The sequence below is a fragment of the Artemia franciscana genome, chromosome 5 (genome assembly GCF_032884065.1).
Source record: "Artemia franciscana chromosome 5, ASM3288406v1, whole genome shotgun sequence".
Classification (NCBI taxonomy): Eukaryota; Metazoa; Arthropoda; class Branchiopoda; order Anostraca; family Artemiidae; genus Artemia; species Artemia franciscana.
This window is the reverse complement of record NC_088867.1, coordinates 19,926,067-19,944,343: the sequence shown is the minus strand read 5'-3', so window position 1 is coordinate 19,944,343 and position 18,277 is coordinate 19,926,067. Positions and strand designations below refer to the sequence as shown.

General features: G+C 33.7%; 1 protein-coding gene across 2 annotated transcripts in view; it reads left to right on the top strand.

Annotated features, from left to right (window-relative positions):
• Nucleotides 1-18,277, top strand: part of LOC136027074 (tRNA (adenine(58)-N(1))-methyltransferase non-catalytic subunit TRM6-like) — a 52,227-nt gene that overhangs the window by 31,372 nt on the left and 2,578 nt on the right. For both annotated transcript variants that reach the window (XM_065704011.1, XM_065704012.1), the window contains exons 5-8: nucleotides 2,589-2,701; nucleotides 7,924-8,097; nucleotides 11,378-11,600; nucleotides 16,814-16,981. In XM_065704011.1, the coding sequence (XP_065560083.1) occupies nucleotides 2,589-2,701; nucleotides 7,924-8,097; nucleotides 11,378-11,600; nucleotides 16,814-16,981 (678 nt within the window). The remainder of the gene's footprint in view (nucleotides 1-2,588; nucleotides 2,702-7,923; nucleotides 8,098-11,377; nucleotides 11,601-16,813; nucleotides 16,982-18,277) is intronic.

The following is an 18,277-nucleotide window of genomic DNA, read 5'->3' as shown; positions in this document are numbered from 1 at the left end:
AAGAGATTGCGCTATGGCTAAGTGTCGTTCTCTGCCATTTTATACCACAATACTGCAATTTGGTCCTAATTGTGCCAAAATACTGTTGAAAAATTACATAAAAGCAATCTTAATCAACGAAACCAAAAGCAACACTAGAGCTCAAGACTTACATAAGCTGTTTTAAAGATAAGGGTAGATTACTCAATTAAAGAGACTAAATTTGCAATAAAAGACTTGCTCTGAATTTGACCTATTTCTTTTTTCTACTGGTCTAACACTACTGCATGGTACAATACATCAACGTACAAGACTGCAAGTTGACAATACTGTACTAACAATAGTGTTCAGTATACCGTACACGATTATTAATACTGCTAGTTCTGACTAAGTAAGTAGTTGCAGGGGAGCCAAAATAACAGTATTGGATTTTAGCATGCCAATAGCTATCTGTAAAAATTAATCTAAATTCTTCTTGGTATAAAGGCCGTGCTTTATTGACCAAAGTGTCCACAGTATTCTGTTATGGGCAGTGTGCCTTCTGGTTGCCTTCCCAGATATTCCTATCTATTTTGGCCATTTTTCAGTATTCTGTCGTTACTTCGGCTTTCCCTGAATGCTTATGACTTGTGTCTTCTTAACTTGAAATGAGACACGTTCGAAGCACATTTCTTTAGCTATAATTTAAAGTGATAAAAGTGCTAAAAAATTAAAACATTTTTAAAAAAAATTAAAACAGCTGAATAAAAAATAAAGCTTTAAGTTCAGCGCTATCTTTGAATCATGAAATATTTTCGGGGAGTGAAAGTTGTTTACCGATTCACTGACCTTGTTTAATGTTATTGTCCTAGGTTCTACTTTGGGGGACCTGACAGGGATTCATTTGACATTGGAAGCCTCCACTTAAGCGCCTGAGAAAAGTAATGGCCCTTTTGCTCGGGGGAATTTAGGACCCTCTTACATTGGCTATTTGCGAGGGATGAAGGCTTGAGGTGTTAAGCATAAGGAATTTCCTAGCTGCTGAAATTTTGTCAGCACAATCATGAAACCACTAGAAACCAAGAAAAATTTGTTTAGAATGAAATCGAAATTTTGACCAGTTCACAATCTTAGATTTACTTTGTCAAATATAAAAACACGTTTATCTCCTAAAATTAAAGAGCTAACGTTAAAACTTAGAATACACATAAATTAATCCTAAATGTAAGAAGGACTATTGTTCCCTCATTCTCACATAGCCTTTGCCCGTGGAAAATGGTTGATTTGTACAATGGTTTTTGAGTGGCCATAAACCGAACAACCTTCACATTCTTAGACTAGCAATGAAGCTATTTTTATTGTGACTATTCCATTGTGAAACAGGTTCTTGGTAGAAGAGTTTACGAAAAGAAGAAGAAGAAGAGTTTACGAAGACTATGTTCTTTGGTAGAACTAAAGATACTTCTTCGCCTGGATCGGGCCTCTATGGATCTAAAGTAAGGGACATCAATTTGGTAATCCTGGTACTCAAAACGCTCAAAGGTTCTACAACCAGGTTTAGCAAACGTTAATTTCGATGTCCATGATAATAAAAAAACTTATGTAGATAACATGCTAGTACATCTGATGGTTACAGATGGGATTATTAATTGTTTAAACCTTTATGCTAGGAAAACGTAAGTCGACAATGTAGATCGAAGAAAACAGGGAACGAATATTCATTGATTTTATATCTGCATCCCCCTCCCTCCAAATACCCTCCAGAAGTACAAAGCCATAAGAATAAAACATTTATGAGTTTTTCAAAGTATCCATGGTTGCTCTAACCGGAGGAAAATGCTGGACAAAATATCATCCCACGCCTCGAAACCCAATTTAGAAAGTTATAGAGAACCAAGAGTCCAAGATTGAATTTTGGATCCTAGTCTACCGAAATTAGCAAGCTACAATCTTGACTTTAGATGCGTGTGGGTCATAAAAAAATAAACTCTTACCCGGTTCTTGATCCCGAAAATTACCAGCTTGAGTATCGTGGTCTCGATTTCAGTGAGAATCCATGTTCTTTCTAATTTAAGTTAATATCAAAAAGCAAAGGAAAATGGTACTTAACTCAGATTGAAATAATAAAGATATACTGTTTTGGGATTGAAAAGCCAAATAACTATAAGAAATAAGACAATATATTTATTGAAAACATCGCTATTACAAGACCCGAAGTGCTGAACTCTTATTTTTGGGTTGTAAAATCAAAGACAAATACATAAGAAAAGTAAGAAAAAAAATGATACATTTGAAATTGGCTAGAGAATACAAAATTAAATTATCAGACTGAATAAGTCATTCATTTACTATTATTCAAAACCGTATCTTATTATCTTATATTCAACCGTTATGTTTATATTTAAACCGTTGTATTATATTTAACTGTTATATTATATTTAAACCATTATCTTTTATTATTTTATTATCATCTTATATTTGTCAAATAATATGGAAAAAGACTAAAAACTAGAAAAAAGAAGCTGTGACGTCAATTTAAGCTATTCAGTTTTTATTCTTATTTTGTGTGATTTTCAATTTATATTCAGTTTTTATTTCCAATTTTTATTGTTGTCTTGACTCATTTTTAGGAGAAGTATGTTAAGAAGAAAGAAGAAAAGTATTTCGAATACATCGAAGTCTTGAGACCATCGATTCGCCTTATAGCCCAAATGCTTTATGCCCAGAATCCTCTTAAGATTTTGTGAGTTGGCCCTGCCATTTTTTTTACTTTTTTCTATTTTCTACACCGGTTCTTCTATCCTACCCCTTTATATTCCTTCTTTGTATTTTTTTCCTATTCATTGTTTTATGTCTTCTAGCGTAAATTCTTCTGCATCTTATGGCTATTGTAATAAAATTTTGTTTTACTATTGAAGCTTGGTCTAGCTAGTGGTGAACTAAATTTAATATTTCAACAACAGACTTTCAATGGGCTGCATGCGTAATCTACAGCGTAAAACTAGGATCTGAAGACGCTGGATTGTGCGATAAATGTGAAAGTAAAATTACCTTTTTTCAACTTGTTGTTAATAAGAGGGCATAGACGAGCAATATATCACGTTCTTATTTGCACTTCAATTTTCTTCATGCGTTCATGCTTCATGCTTGATTGCGTTATTTCACACGAACATTTTTTCTTTTATCAGTATCCACTTCGGGCTTTATTTATCTTCATGGGTGTTTGACAAAAGACGTAGTACACAGAGGATCTGCAACTTTTTCTTCTCTTATCTTCTTTCCTTTCTATCCACAAAATACAGTTTCGTCCCTTGATTGCGTTATTTCACACGAACATTTTTTCTTTTATCAGTATCCACTTCGGGCTTTATTTATCTTCATGGGTGTTTGACAAAAGACGTAGTACAGAGAGGATCTGCAACTTTTTCTTCTCTTATCTTCTTTCCTTTCTACCCACAAAATACAGTTTCGTCTCTTGATTGCGTTATTTCACACGAACATTTTTTCTTTTGTCAGTATCCACTTCGGGCTTTATTTATCTTCATGGGTGTTTGAAAAAAGACGTAGTACAGAGAGGATCTGCAACTTTTTCTTCTCTGATCTTCTTTCCTTTCTACCCACAAAATACAGTTTCGTCTCTTGATTGCGCTATTTCACACGAACAGTTTTTCTTTTATCAGTATCCACTTCGTTCTTTATTTATCTTCATGGATGTTTACAAAAGACGTAGTACAGAGAGGATCTGCAACTTTTTCTTCTCTTATCTTCTTTCCTTTCTACCCACAAAATACAGTTTCGTCTCTTGATTGCGTTATTTCACACGAACTTTTTTCTTTTATCAGTATCCACTTCGTTCTTTATTTATCTTCATGGGTGTTTGACAAAAGACGTAGTACAGAGAGGATCTGCAACTTTTTCTTCTATTATCTTCTTTTCTTTCTACCCACCAAATATAGTTTCGTCTCTTGATTGCGTTATTTCACAGAAACACTTTTTATTCGGAACCGGATCCAGCGTCATTGAAGGGGGCAGTTGGGGGGGGGGGGCAGGAAATATTAGAAAATACTTAAAGTGGAGAGATCAGGATAAAACTGGATGGAAAGAATAAAAAACCTGTCTCTAAGATACGTGACTGACATAACTGGACCGGATCTGCTCTCTTTGGTGGAGTTGGGGGGGGGGGGTAATTTTGAAAATTGAGGTATTTGTAACTTACGAAAGGGTGACCAGATCTTAATGAAATTTGATATTTAGAAGGATCTTGTGCTTTAAAGCTCTAATTTTAAATTCCGACCAGATCCTGTGACGTTGGGGGGACTTGGAGGGGGAAACCGGAATTCTTGGAAAACGTGAAAATTGGGTATTTTTATCTTACGAATAGGTGATCGGATCTTAATGAAATTTGATATTTAGAAGGAATTCATGTCTCAGAGCTCTTATTTCAAATTCCGACCATATCTTTTGACATTGGGGGGAGCTGGAGGGGGAAATCTTGGAAAACCTTTGGAGTGGAGGAATCGGGATGAAGCTTGGTGGATAAAATAAGCAAATATCCTTGACACGTGATTGACGTAACCGTACTGGATTCACTCTCTTTGGGGGAGTTGGGGGGAGGGGTTCAATGATTTGGCGAGTTTGGTGCTTCTGGACGTGCTAGGACGATGAAAATTGGTAGGGTTGTCAGGGAGCTGCACAACTTGACTTGATAAAGTCGTTTTCCCAGATTCAACCGTCTGGGGTGCTAAAGGGAGAGGAAAAATTAGAAAAAATGAGGTATTTATAACTTACGAATGGGTGATCGGATCTTAATGAGTCTTAAGTAAAACAGTTCAAAATAGGGATCAAAACAGTTCAAAACAGTTTTACTGCTGATGATGAACACTGTATATGTGTTCGAAATATCCAGTTAAATAATTTTATATTTCACTGTCAATAAAAAGGTATCATCCCTATTTTGAACTGTTTTACTTTCGTCATGGAAAGGCAGTGTGGTCTTCGAAGTTATTTAATGAGTCTTGATATTGAGAAGGACATCGTGACTCAGAGCTCTTATTTTAAATCCTGACCGGCATTAAGCCTCTGATTTTCCTTTTAAATCAATCTATTGATTCTTAGAATTTTGTTAGAGCTCATACCATATGAGGTCTTGGCTCTTAGCTCTTCTTGCCTCGTCACAAGTGCCATATGAGCTCTTAGCTCTTGTTTTTTACATTTATGTTGGAACAAATTTGAAGCTTAAGCACCTCAGATGACAGGAGGAATACCATCTGCCTCAATCAACTTTAACATGTCAACTTTAACATGACTTTAACAAAGTCAACTTTAAAATGTTTTTTTTAAACAAAATGATTAAATTATGACCTTTATATAACACAAATGAAGTTTGATATTACATAGTATTGTTGTCTTGAATGTACACACCTTGTATTTATTAAAGGATGTAGGTTTCTTTGAGGAACATAGATAATCCGCTGACACATACAAAACAGTGTGAGGTAACTAAAAATAATGAGTACTAGCACATAAGGAGTATTTTTCTTATAATGTGTTGCGGAATGTCCTATATTTTTCATATATATCCATGCTTTTTCGGACACTGCTCCTCCTTATTCTCCTATCCGTAGTACAAGAAGGAATCCCATACTTTTCTGTAGTGACAGAATCGAAATAGTTGTTTTTTTTTCATCAGGAGTAATATTATTATTTCAGTATGAACTGTATAATAAAACTGAATATTTTAGAACCCATTCAAAGGAAGAAAAGTTGATGGCGTTGCTAAAACACAGAAGATGCCGCCACAGACGATACATTAATCTTACATATTTAGATAAATTGGATAAATTCAATAAAAATAAAAAGTAAATAAAAAGCGTTATTAAAACTTTAAACCAACTGAAATCTACTAGTATAAAACTTTAAACTTGAAAAAAAACCTAAATTATTGGTACTGAAGGCGTCAAACTCAAAACAAACTTCCATAGAAATTTCAATAAATAATTGAATCTTACTTGAAAAAAGCCCAGAAATTGTTACTTTAGGCAACAAAACCAAGACAAACTTCAATAGAAATTTCAATAAATAATTGAGTTTAACTTGAAAAAAAAACTGAAATTAATGTTACTGAAGGTATTAAACCCAAAACAAACTTCAACAGAAATTTCAATAAATAATTGAGTCAAACTTGAAAAAAAAAACAGAAATTATTGTTACTGAAGGCATCGAACCCAAAACAAACTTCAATGGAAATTTCAAAATTGAGTCTAACTTGAAAAAAAAACAGAAATTATTGCTACTGAAGACATCAAACTCAAAACAAACTTCAATAGAAATTTCAATAAATAATTGAGTCTAATAGTCATCGAACCCAAAACAAACTTCAATAGAAATTTCAATAAATAATTGAGTCTAACTTGAAAAAAAATATTGTTACTGAAGGTATCAAACCCAAAACAAACTTCAATATAAATTTAAAAAAATAATTGAGTCTAATTTGAACAAAAAAAAAACAGAAATTAATGTTACTAAAGGCATCAAACCCAAAACAAACTTCAATAGAAATTTCAATAAATAATTCAGTCTAATAGGCATCCAACCCAAAACAAACTTCAATAGAAATTCAATAAATAATTCAGTCTAACTTGAAAAAACAACAAAGATCATTGTTACTGATGGCATCAAACCCAAAGCAAACTTCAATAGAAATGTCAATAAATAATTTAGTCGAACTTGAAAAAAAAAACAGAAATTATTATTATTGAAGGCATCAAAACCAACACAAATTTCTGTAGAAATTTCAATAAATAATTGAATCTAACTTAAAAGACAAAAACCAGAAATTATTGTTACTGAAGGCATCAAGCCCAAAACAAACTTCAATAGAAATTTCAATAAATAACTGAATCTAACTTGAAAAAAGCAGAAATTATCGTTACTGAAGGCATCAAACCCAAAACACACTTAAATGTAAATTTCAATCAATAATTGAGTCTAACTTGAAAAAAACAAAAATTATTGCTACTGAGGGCATCAAACCTAGAACAAACTTCAATGGAAATTTCAATAAATAATTGAGTCTAATTTGAAAAGAACGGAAATTATTGCTACTGAAGGCATCAAGCCTAAAACAAACTTCAATAGAAATTTGATAAATAATTGAGTCTAATAGGTATCAAACCCTAAACAAACCTCAATATAAGTTTCAATAAATAATTGAGTCTAACTTGAACAAAAAAAAAAAAAAAAAAAGAAATTTTTGTTACTGAAGACATCAAACCCGAAACACACTTCAATAGAAATTTCAATAAATAATTGAGTCAAACTTAAAAAAAAATTATTACAAATAAAAACGAATGAGGTGTGCTCTAACCACAAAAGAAAGGCACCTAGAAGCTGCTTATTGCATTGTTAAATCCAAAATAGAGTTGTAGTCTATAATCTGTAGTGTCTGAAAGTAGCCTCAAGTCTAAAGTATTGTAGGCTCTTTGGAGCCATGTATATGGAAAACAAACATCCTTGGAAGTGATGATGGTCTTGTGAAGCATTATTCAATTATAATTTCGTCAATTTGTCTAAAGTTACTTCTGTCAATATATGAATTTGTATTTCTTAAATGATGATTGAACTGTGTATTTTTGTTGGTTGGTAGGGAGGAACGGTTGGTTGGGGGATGATAGTAAGTAATAGGGGGATGGAAGGTCGGGCCGGTAGGAAAGAAGTAGGGTTTTTGGCATATGTTGTTGTGGAAATGACGATGTGAAGGACTTTAGTGTAAATTTGTTTTTGGGTTATTTTTTATGTTTTTAGCTGGTGTGTTTAAAAAATGTTTAATTTTTCCTACTACACGCCTACAAAAATTGTAGGTTTTGCATTGCTGCAGTAGATGTAAAGTGTAAATAATTAAAACTATATTTATAAATAAAGTCAATATTAGTATCACTCTTATTAATATATTCTGTTTGCTTTCAGGAATTTAAGGATTGACATGCTCTCACAGATATTGACTCGGGCTAACATCAGATCCGGGGGAAGATATTTAGTTTTTGAGAATAGTAGTCTCGGTTTAATGACAGCGGCCATTATGGAAAGAGTCGGCTCGGTGGGAACTGTTTACCAGATTCATGGAGGAAGTGGAGCCCCAAAGTAAGCTTTTTTTTAGAATATTTACTTTCCACTGAGTCAGATACTAAAATGTTGAGCCGATTTTCTTTTTAAATCTGCCAATTAAATTAGGAATTGTAGTAGAGGAGACAATCTGCCCATGGGCGTATGCAGCTTCTTCTCTAGGGGGAGGGAGGAGGGGGTAGCCGATTTTGTGATGAAAGCGGGGGGGAGGCTGAAATAACATTGGCAGTTCATAAAACCTTACATTGCCAGCAATTTCTATCATACCTATGAAATCTTTATTAATAAGTAATCACCAAAAATCATAAATCATTAGTAAGCTTCAGTATTAATCTTCTTGGATTAGAGCTAAGTCTTTCCAAGACATTATGGATAATTGCTACTTGTTTGACTTTTATTTTGTCATTCCTGCTGTTTATTTCCAGCTTTTTCAACTATCTACTTTTTATCAACTGCTTTTTCAGCCATATTTAGTGTAAATTTGAAGTTCTAGGGAAGGGGGGAGCTGCCCCCCGTCCCCTTCCGTACGCCCATGAATCTGCCTGTGTATTAATCGAAAAGCTTTACCCGATTAGAAGTGATTTGAAGTGACTGTTGATATTCGAGAACCAACATAAACGATAAAATACGAGAAAAGACATATAAAAACATACAGTTTTACAATTTCCCTCGTGAGTGGGCCTTGAAGATCGACTTCATCTTTTCTGGCAACGAAAAATTTTGGCAGCGGATAAAATACTTAAACAAAACTAATGTGTCAGTCATCAAAATAATTAGAAGTCAGAAAAGACAAAGTTATATACCATAAATTACTGTCCACTTGGTCTTCTATGTGTTTTCTACTTCTCTGACGCAGCAACGAAAAATCACAATTTCCGTGTTACCTAATTGCTATAACTTGCTGTTCTCTAGGGTTAATTAGTTCGAACCAATGCCTCTACAGATGTTGGCGATGAAGGGGAGGGGGATTCTCTAATCAGAAATATGGAGGGACTAAAGAGCTAAAACGATATCAATTCGTTACTTTTTTGCTTTTTTCTGCCACAAAACATGAAATTTTGCCCTTAAATAGTTAAATCAACACCTGACAAAAATTTCGAGATTCATTTCTAAGCGTGGATAGTAAAATGTATCTCCCCCCTGGAGATTGGTCTGGACATTCTCCCCATCTCTCCTTTAAAAAAATCCACCAAATCAGGGAGATGATTAGTAGCCCTCATTCTTGAAAATGCAGAGGGAAAAGGACCATTTATTTTACGTCTTTTGAGATTAAGATCCATAAAAAAAATGTATTTTCTCAAATCTACAGGAAGAGGGGAATTTTGTTGTTTTATCGATTCGCCTCCCCCAATTGACGTCACTAGAGATGATTTTATTGAAATACTTGCTACCTTGAGTTCGTTTTTTTAGATATGTTTATTAAGCTCACTGTTGCCAAACAGCTCATTAATACTAAGTACGAAATTTCTAAACTTCCAGCTTTGGCTACTATGACTATTATTACGAACAGTATGCAAATTTAATAAAACTGGAGTTTCGACTTATTGAAAACGGTGAAGTAAATTTTTCTTAGTCTGTGTTAAAAATTGTAATTGACAGATTATTTTATCTTCATTTTTGTTCTTAACCAGCCTCTAAATTTTCAACTTTTCCTCTTTACCTTCATTGATATCTCATATTTGCGACAAAGTGATTATATGCTAAGAGAATTAACTCCTTCTATTTTGGCTCTATTTTAGATGTCCAAAAGTACACGCCCCCCCCCAAGCCAGACCCTCAAAATCCTCACCCGCATATATCTCAGAGGCTGTGTTATCCTCAGTCGTCCAAGAACAGTAAGCTGGTTTTTTCCCTGGGAGGTAGACTATTGATGAATTTTCACAGTGTACCAGATTCGGAAAAAATATCTGGAGTTCGGCCGCAACCTGTACCAACTCTCATTTAATTTAAACAAGCATATGACCTTATTTCGAGAAATTACCTGTGCGTATCCTCTAAGAAAGAATTCCGCGAAACCCAATCGTCGTTATCAAATATATGTGCTCCAAATTTGGAAGATATGTCATGACAAGTGAAGGTCCCACTGATAGCTTCCAGACGTCCACAGGAGTTCCTCCAGGATGCTTCCTTTTTCAGAAATTTTTAACCTCTTCCTCACAGTAGTCTTTTAAAAATAACTGGTGGCACACACATATGGGGAGGGGGGAGGGGCTCTTACAAAAAGCCTGCCAATACCAACGACACCGATGAAGTGGCTGAAAGGCCTAATGATCTACCAGTTGTGGCTAACAACGTCCTCGAAGTGACTATTTTTTTTTCGAGTGACTACAAATGCCTCCGGAACAAAGGCTGTGTACTGCTCATAAAACCCACAGAATTTAATTAAAAACTAGACATAGAAATAGATCAGTTGGTCGATGAGTTTGGTAGTCTGCTCACCAGTGACAACAACCGCTCAGAAGATATAAAGTTATGAAGAAGATAGCAAAGGTACCACTTAAACAATGACAAATAGGTGCATAAATAGCAAATTCTGATTGTGAAAAATGTATATGATATGTTTTTGTGCCTACTTATTTTTACATAAATTACGTGCTAGTTAATGCAGATAAAGTTGTTGGCAAATAAAAAAAAAATATTATCTCACTGAAAATAATGTAAAAGCATCTTGAGTCTGAAAAGTTTCTACATCAGAATTCTGCTTTTGGACCAACCTAAATGCGTAGCAGCTGCCGACAAGGCCTCATCGCAAACATTAGCAGCATCGTTCTCTCCAGCATTTGATCTAGCTCTACATCGTTTCTTGCCACCTTCTCGTTGAATACCTCTTCATTGTTTAAATCAGTATTCAAATGCCTCTATTATCTCAGATAAGGAGTAGTTGCTACTTCTCCTAGCGGAAGCAGGTTACAAAGGCTCTTGGGAGCTTGTCAGACTACCGAACATGTCGGGTTGGTGAATGACGGATTATCAAGATTAGACTGACTGCGCTATTTTCTGCCTACACCACAATTAAAAATGATCCTTCATCTGATTGACTGGTTTAAATACCTAGATATTATTCACAAATATTGTTTTTTTTTAATAAAAGGATTATAGTGCATATTGAAGAGCTAAGACGAGAAAGTCAAGGTTTGGATTCTTTCTGTTGAAATTTCACAAGATCTTGGGTATAATTCTTGATTTATACCCAAAATCAAAAGTTTTTCATAGGTATAATTATTCAACTCATTTATCTTTATTGTCCTGTTTTGTATAATTTTTGAACAGAATTATGAGCTTCTGAATTTATTTTTAGTCAATGCATTGAGTATATGAATTTATCAGAAGTTAGACACATATTGAAAACATTTAGTTTTGTCAATTTAAAGAAACTGATGAATATGAAACCTTGCTTTGAGGATACAAGTGAAGATTCTACCGAGACTGAACAAATCTCCATGGATGATGAAAAGTTGAGAATTGGCGAAAAAAGAAAGCTAGAAGAAATCAATGATTTGGAAACTGCAAAGAAACCTAAGGTATTTTATTAGTAATAGTTTAATAAGTTAATAATAATAATAAGATTATTAATACGTGCTTCGGCTGTGTTAATTCAAAAGAAAATATATTATGAAAAAGAATTTACAGAAGAGCGAAAAAACCAAAAAATAAACTTCTCTTTTCTATTGTTATTAAAAAGCAGTAGTTTGTGCAAAGAAGGTGTTTTTAAGCATCCAAGAAATATTAACTATATTTTTGATCATTGGCTAAATTTATAACTATTTTTAAAAATGGAAAAGGTATATGGGGCCTTTTGGAAAAAAATTAAGTATTTATGTTTACAGTATATTTTGCTGTTTTAAAAAAGCAGCAATTTTCATTAAGTTTTCTTGTCGAAGAACAATAAGCCGGTTTTTGCCGTGGAATATTGACTATTAACCGAATTTTAATAGTGTCCCAGATTAAAAAAAAAGAAAAAAAAGAGTTTTGCTGCACTGTACCAACTCATTGAATTTAAACATGCATTTGACATTATTTCAAGAAATACCTATGCATATCTTCCTTCATTGAAGAATCCCACGAAAGCTAGTCGACATTATCAAAGGTATGTACTCCAAACTTAGAAGCCGTTTTCTTCACTAGTGTAGGTCTTACTGACAGCTTCCAGACGTCCAGAGAAGCTATTCCATGATGCTTCCTGTCCCCAGAGATTTCTAACCTCTTCCTCACAGCTGTCTTTTAAAATAACATTAGGCATACACATTGGGGAGGGTCTTACAAAAAGCTAGCCTACACCAGCGACATCGATGAAATGGCTGAAACGCCTAATGATCGACAAGGTTGAGCTAAACAATGTCCTCGAAACGACAATAAATGACAACAAATGCATCCAAAAGAAAGGTTCTGTGCTGCTCATAAAAACAGCGGAATGCAGTTAAGCAAGTCCGTAAAATAAACTTCGAAATAGCTCAACAGGTTGATGAGTTCGTCTAACATAGTCGTTTGTACACCAGTGAGTAGCCTGGGCATCAAAGAAACTGTTGAGACGATTTTGATACCACAGATTTATTTTTTAGTATTTGCTAAAATGAGAAAATGGCTATGGCAAATTTTTGAAAAAAAAATTCAAAAGAAAGAAAAAAAGGGAAATTGTAAGAACCAAATATGATATGGAAAAATAGATTAAACCAATTGACAGAGCAAGCTCATTTTGATAATATAGGCTAAGAAACAAGATTAAAAAATCGCTTAGTGCCTTTCAACTTACCGTGGCCGATTTTTTTTTTTCTTACTATGCACAAAAATGAAGCAGAACAAAAATTATGATTCCATCCCCCCGTATAGGTCTTTTATGAGAGAATTATAGTTACAAAGGAAAAGGATGAGCTCATGGATTTAATACTTTTTGTCACTTCGGATGGCGTCAAATGAAAATCAAGACTTATTCTTATAAGGCAGGGAGAGGCTTACAAGAATTGATTTAAAGGAAGAGGGAACTTCATGGGACGCAGTAAAGAATAAAATGTGTAGTTTTGTATTTACCAATCTTATTTCTCTAAGATAACTTTCGTTTTTTTTCTTTTTTTTTATACCAAGACTAATATTCTTCCATATTGATTTCTGTCATTTATTTCTATTAGTCCCAAATAATGCTTTAAATTTTGAGTTTTAAAATATAAACTTATTAAGCATGGCTTTGAATTATTTCTGTGGTTTAATGCTTCGATAAGTTTTTGTGACTGCAGTATTTTTATTTGAATAATAGCTGTGTGACAATGCATTCATTCTAAATTCTATTCATTCATTCTATTCTATTCATTCTAAATTCTACTTTTAAAAATTATTCATTCTGCTGTTGTTTGAGTTTAGAAACAAAGAGAAAACAAACTTGAAAGTATTATGGAAACCAAAATGGGACTAAACATGCCTAATAAGAAGGGTTTCTGGGCAAGTCATATCCACCCTTTATCTATGCAAATTTATTATGTAACTGTCTTTCAATTTTCATTTGAAATGTACTTTCATTCGCAACACGGAAAATTTTTAATTAGATATGAGTCAGCCTCTAAATGTGTAATAAACGAAAACAAATGAACAGGTTTTAAGTAAGTCATGTACGGATGAATTTATTGGTGGTGGTAAGAGAGGATTGACGTTTTGGGTAGGCCTCTGCTCGTCGACACCAAAAAAAGTGGGCTTTAAGAAAACACGAATTTTCACACTGCTAGAATAAGGAACGAATGAGTCCCTAAAACGATTGGTTCTGCTTCAAAACTGTTTCAAACTTGTTCTTGCGGTGTGTTTGTAGCGACACCAGTGATGAAGTTAGTACGGAACGATGCGTAGCACTCAAAAGCACGGGGTGCTAGAACTTGTATGTCAGCTGCTACCTGCCTTCTTCAAGGGCTAGGATTCGTAGAGCCACGAGGGTAGATGCGTAAGTGACATACTTGGTTCTTAGGATGATTTAAAGCTTGTTTTTGCTCTATATCATCAACAAACCTAACTAACATTTAGCAAAACTTCCTCTGTCTTTCGAAGTGCCCAGGATTGATTCCTAGAGGTGAGGGAGTATGCCGCTTCCGCCTACTATTTACAAAGAAGTATCATTTCTACAATAGAAAGGGAGCTGTCACCTTCCTAGTAGCCATGTTGTGCGCTTAGATATATTCCTTCACACGAAGGCGGGTTTGGGAATAAGTCTTATCCCTCTTCCCATTGACCTGAAGAATATCTCAAGGGATTTTTTAAAATTTGGGTATGTCAAGGCCCCTCTTCAATGCTTTAGACAGCCCTGATTCCACAAAAAGATCACCTAAAAGATTACCTAAGACAAACAACGCTGATCACACAGTTCTGTATTGTTTTTTGGTGCCTATGATTTTGACCTGATTTTAGCTATACTGTGTTTCTGATTATAAATATAAAACCAATTTTACTCTATCAGCTCTACGTCTGTAGATAAATTCACTTATCAGTCAATGTTTTTTTCATTCAAAATGTCAAGCATGAATGTATAAACATCTATAAAAGGACAGGCTTTTGTATTTTTGTCCTATCATCAGTCTTCTTTTTAAAGTAATAATTAAACTAATATTTGTTATGGAATAAAAAAAAATATTTAACAGATAAATATTATCAAATTCTTTCTGGCTAAAGATGGAGCCTGTCTATTGCTTTAAATTATTTATATATTGCTTTTTATTGTCAATAAAGTAATCTATATAATATGGTAGCACAAATGATAGGTACCCATGGGATCCTTAGTTTCAAAAACAATTCTACTGGACAAATACAGTCAATAATGTAGATAAAAGAAAACTGGGAACAGATATTTGCTGATGTACAGTTACCCTTCCGCTAGGATCCAAAAACTTAGTCATAAAAATAAAACGTTTATGCCTGCTCTAACCAAAGGAAATTACTGAAAAATTTTCCTGGAGGCCTATGCCCTCGGATTAATCACGCCATTTGGGAGGAGAAAGAAGGACCTAGAAATATCTACTTCATTTTGATTTATTTGAAACATCTCCTGAGACAAACACTGCTGAATGAAACTCGGATTTTTTTTTCATCCGTTTCACATCTTTGTAATCTTTATTGACGCTAACAAATCGTCAGTATTTTGTTTGCAAGTAAGTTCTAAATATAATCTGGTTTAATGGAGTTTTTTTTTAGCTTTAATCAAGATTAATGGTTTAGACTGATGATATGTAAATTAGCTGACTCATTTTTACCGGAACGTTTTCATACGCTTCAGGCAGGTTACAAGATTCAGATCTTTTTTTTGGCAGGGGGCGGGTTAAACCTTGTAAAAATACGAATTCTTTCTTAAAACAATGACCTTTTTAGATCGTTTTATTGGCCAGAAATGTCAATATGCCAGTTAAGAAAAACAACCTTTGTAGCCAACTTTGAAGCCGGGCCCCGGCACGTGGCATGTTGCTACTCTTTCCTCGGAAAATGGAGGGCTCCTCAGGGAACACATAGAACGTTGAAGGGTCCCGATGACTTATAATAAACAGTTGTATTGCCAGTCCAATTCCTTTATCCACGTATATGCACAGTTTTGTGGAAGAATCAAATCGTTGAATGCCTGGTTACAATACGCTTGATGAAAGTATGCCTCTTGCTCAGAGCTCTGCAAGCTCTATGCTATGCAAGGTCTAAGATTTCTTCTTTTTGAAGTTTTTTGATTGTTGTAATCCCTTGTTAGGTATAGGTTGTTCATTTGTCCTCTAGGTATTATGAAACTACTTAAAACGCTTTTTGTAAATGGACTAATTACGCTTGGTATTTTATACTGAGCCATGTTCCTTTTGCAATGTTTTATTCGTCATAGATGTAATTCCAGTGATTCAATCTCATCAAGTTCGTTTTGTTGTGTTGAAAACCGTAAGCTAACTGGTTTTCATTCTGTCGTATCTCTGGATTTAACCTAATAGAAAGTAAAACTTCTTTTAAGATTTTCAGGTATTTCCCAGGTTTCAATTAAAATATTATAATTTTTGATGAAACCCCATAAATATTTTTGCAACTTATATATATCTTGTTAATCATTTGTTTCTTGTGTAATTTTGCCTGCATAATAGACACTTAAAACGATACAACCACTACTGAGACAAATATGAGGTATATATGCTTTTCGAATGTAGTCATAAATATGACAGCACTTACATAAATATTTTTTCCCAAAATTAAGGCTCTTAATGAATTTTCTCCAACTTCTGACCTATAGGTCAAATGACTAGATCATTTTTTTAGGTGAGAATATCTCAGGATACCAATTTTCCCGGAAAAATATGGAGCTGTTTCCGGAAAATAGTATAAATAAATATACAATTATTGCTCAAAAATCAAAGAGGACAGAAAAGGGTAATATTTGTCAGGAAATCGCTTTTTTGTGTATTGAGTAAGTTTAAGGAGGGAGGGTATACTTTGAGAAACGTAAAAATGTTTTTTTTTTATTTTAATACGCTATGAATAAGTTTTATTCTGGAAAGATTAAAAATGTGCGCAAAAATGATTAAAATCAGTGGAACCGTGGCCCTTCTTAATCTCAGAAACGCATTCAACAGGTACTAGACCCTCCCCCGTTCCTGATCCAGTAAATTAAATATCCCATGTCTTCTCCAATAGAGTAGTGGCATCTCCGTATAGGTTGAATGGATCATCTGCAAGTTTCGGTAAGCATAGATTGTTAAACATTAGTACAGAATCTTTTTTATTATTCTCATTTTTAATGTTTTAGATGAGCATAAAGAATTGGGAAGATGCATGCTCTGCTTGGAAAGAGATTCAAGAAATGCCATTGGACGGACTCGTGATTGTGACGAGACAGCCAGAGCCTTTGGTTTTGCCCCTGTTGAAATTACTTGCACCATCCCGTTCCTTTGCTATCTTCTCTCCACACATTGAGGTAATATTTTTATATATTATATATGTATATATTTAAATTTATATTTTTATTACATATTCATGGCTGTTTAGCCGTCAAAACCCTGAATTTCACTCAAGAGAAAAGAATTCTGGAAAGGAAAATGGATAAATTTCCCCTGAAAATTAACGAAAATAGTTGTAAAATATATTTTACGAGCATACCCTAAGGGTTTATTTTAATATTAAAACGACAGAGTAGTTTTATAATTTTAATATTTATTTAGCTTTACTAAAGAAGAAAATGCAAACAAGTTGACTATTTCGATCTATATATTTTCTTATTGCTGGGACCTATATGACTCTTTTTGTTTGTTTTGCTTCACAAAGACTGGTACTATTAAATGCCCCCTAGGTCTGGGGACGTGAAATCAGGTTAAACTGAATTGATCTTATAACTAATAAAAGTTGCCTATCTAATCTTCATGACACACACACAAAAAGCTTTAGACTTTTATTATAGCTCTCCTATGAAAAGTAAAATTTAAATAGATGCTGAGTACCCTCACCTAGCATTTCAAGCTGTCTAAAGAAATTGAAAAATCTGCGCTTGCTTGTTTATTCTTGTCTATTACAGTTTTAAAATAAAAAAGTAACATAAAACTCTCTTATTATAGTAATTCAGAAGTTTTTTAAAAATGAAATTTTGAAAAATTAGTTTCAAAATGAAAAAGTTTCTACTTTCAAAGGTTCAAAGCCGTCAAAAATAAGCTTTGAGTTTTTCAAATACTTTTAATGAGTAATTTTTTTTAAGGTAAACTTTTTCCCTTCGGAATGGGTATGAATTATTTGGTTTTATAAACTTTTATTTCTAACTATCTGTGTAAACGAGAAAGGGGGTCTAGTTCATTTTGAAAATGTAAGTAAAGCCATTTAAGTGATGAACTGACAGAAAAAGGTAAATTGGGATGCGACCTATTGACCTATGACCTCCGAGAATTTGGCTGGTTTGTGGAGGAGAGTCATTCGCATATAAAATACTTCATCTTCTTTCTTGGAATCTTGATTTTAAGTTTTTCTTTATGTTTTAATTATTCAGTCTTTTCTTCTTTGAAATGAATGGCCACTAAAGTGAAATTTGATTCTTGTCACAGCATAGCTTTACCATAGACTTTTCACATAAAGTGCCATATTTATAATAGTCATATTATAAATATAATAGCCATATTTATAATAGCCATATTTATAAATTATATTAATGAGCCATTTTAATTACCAGCATGTTTGTACAGGATTGTGCATCATCTAATTTTTCAACCTCAGCAATTCCCTATTTGGT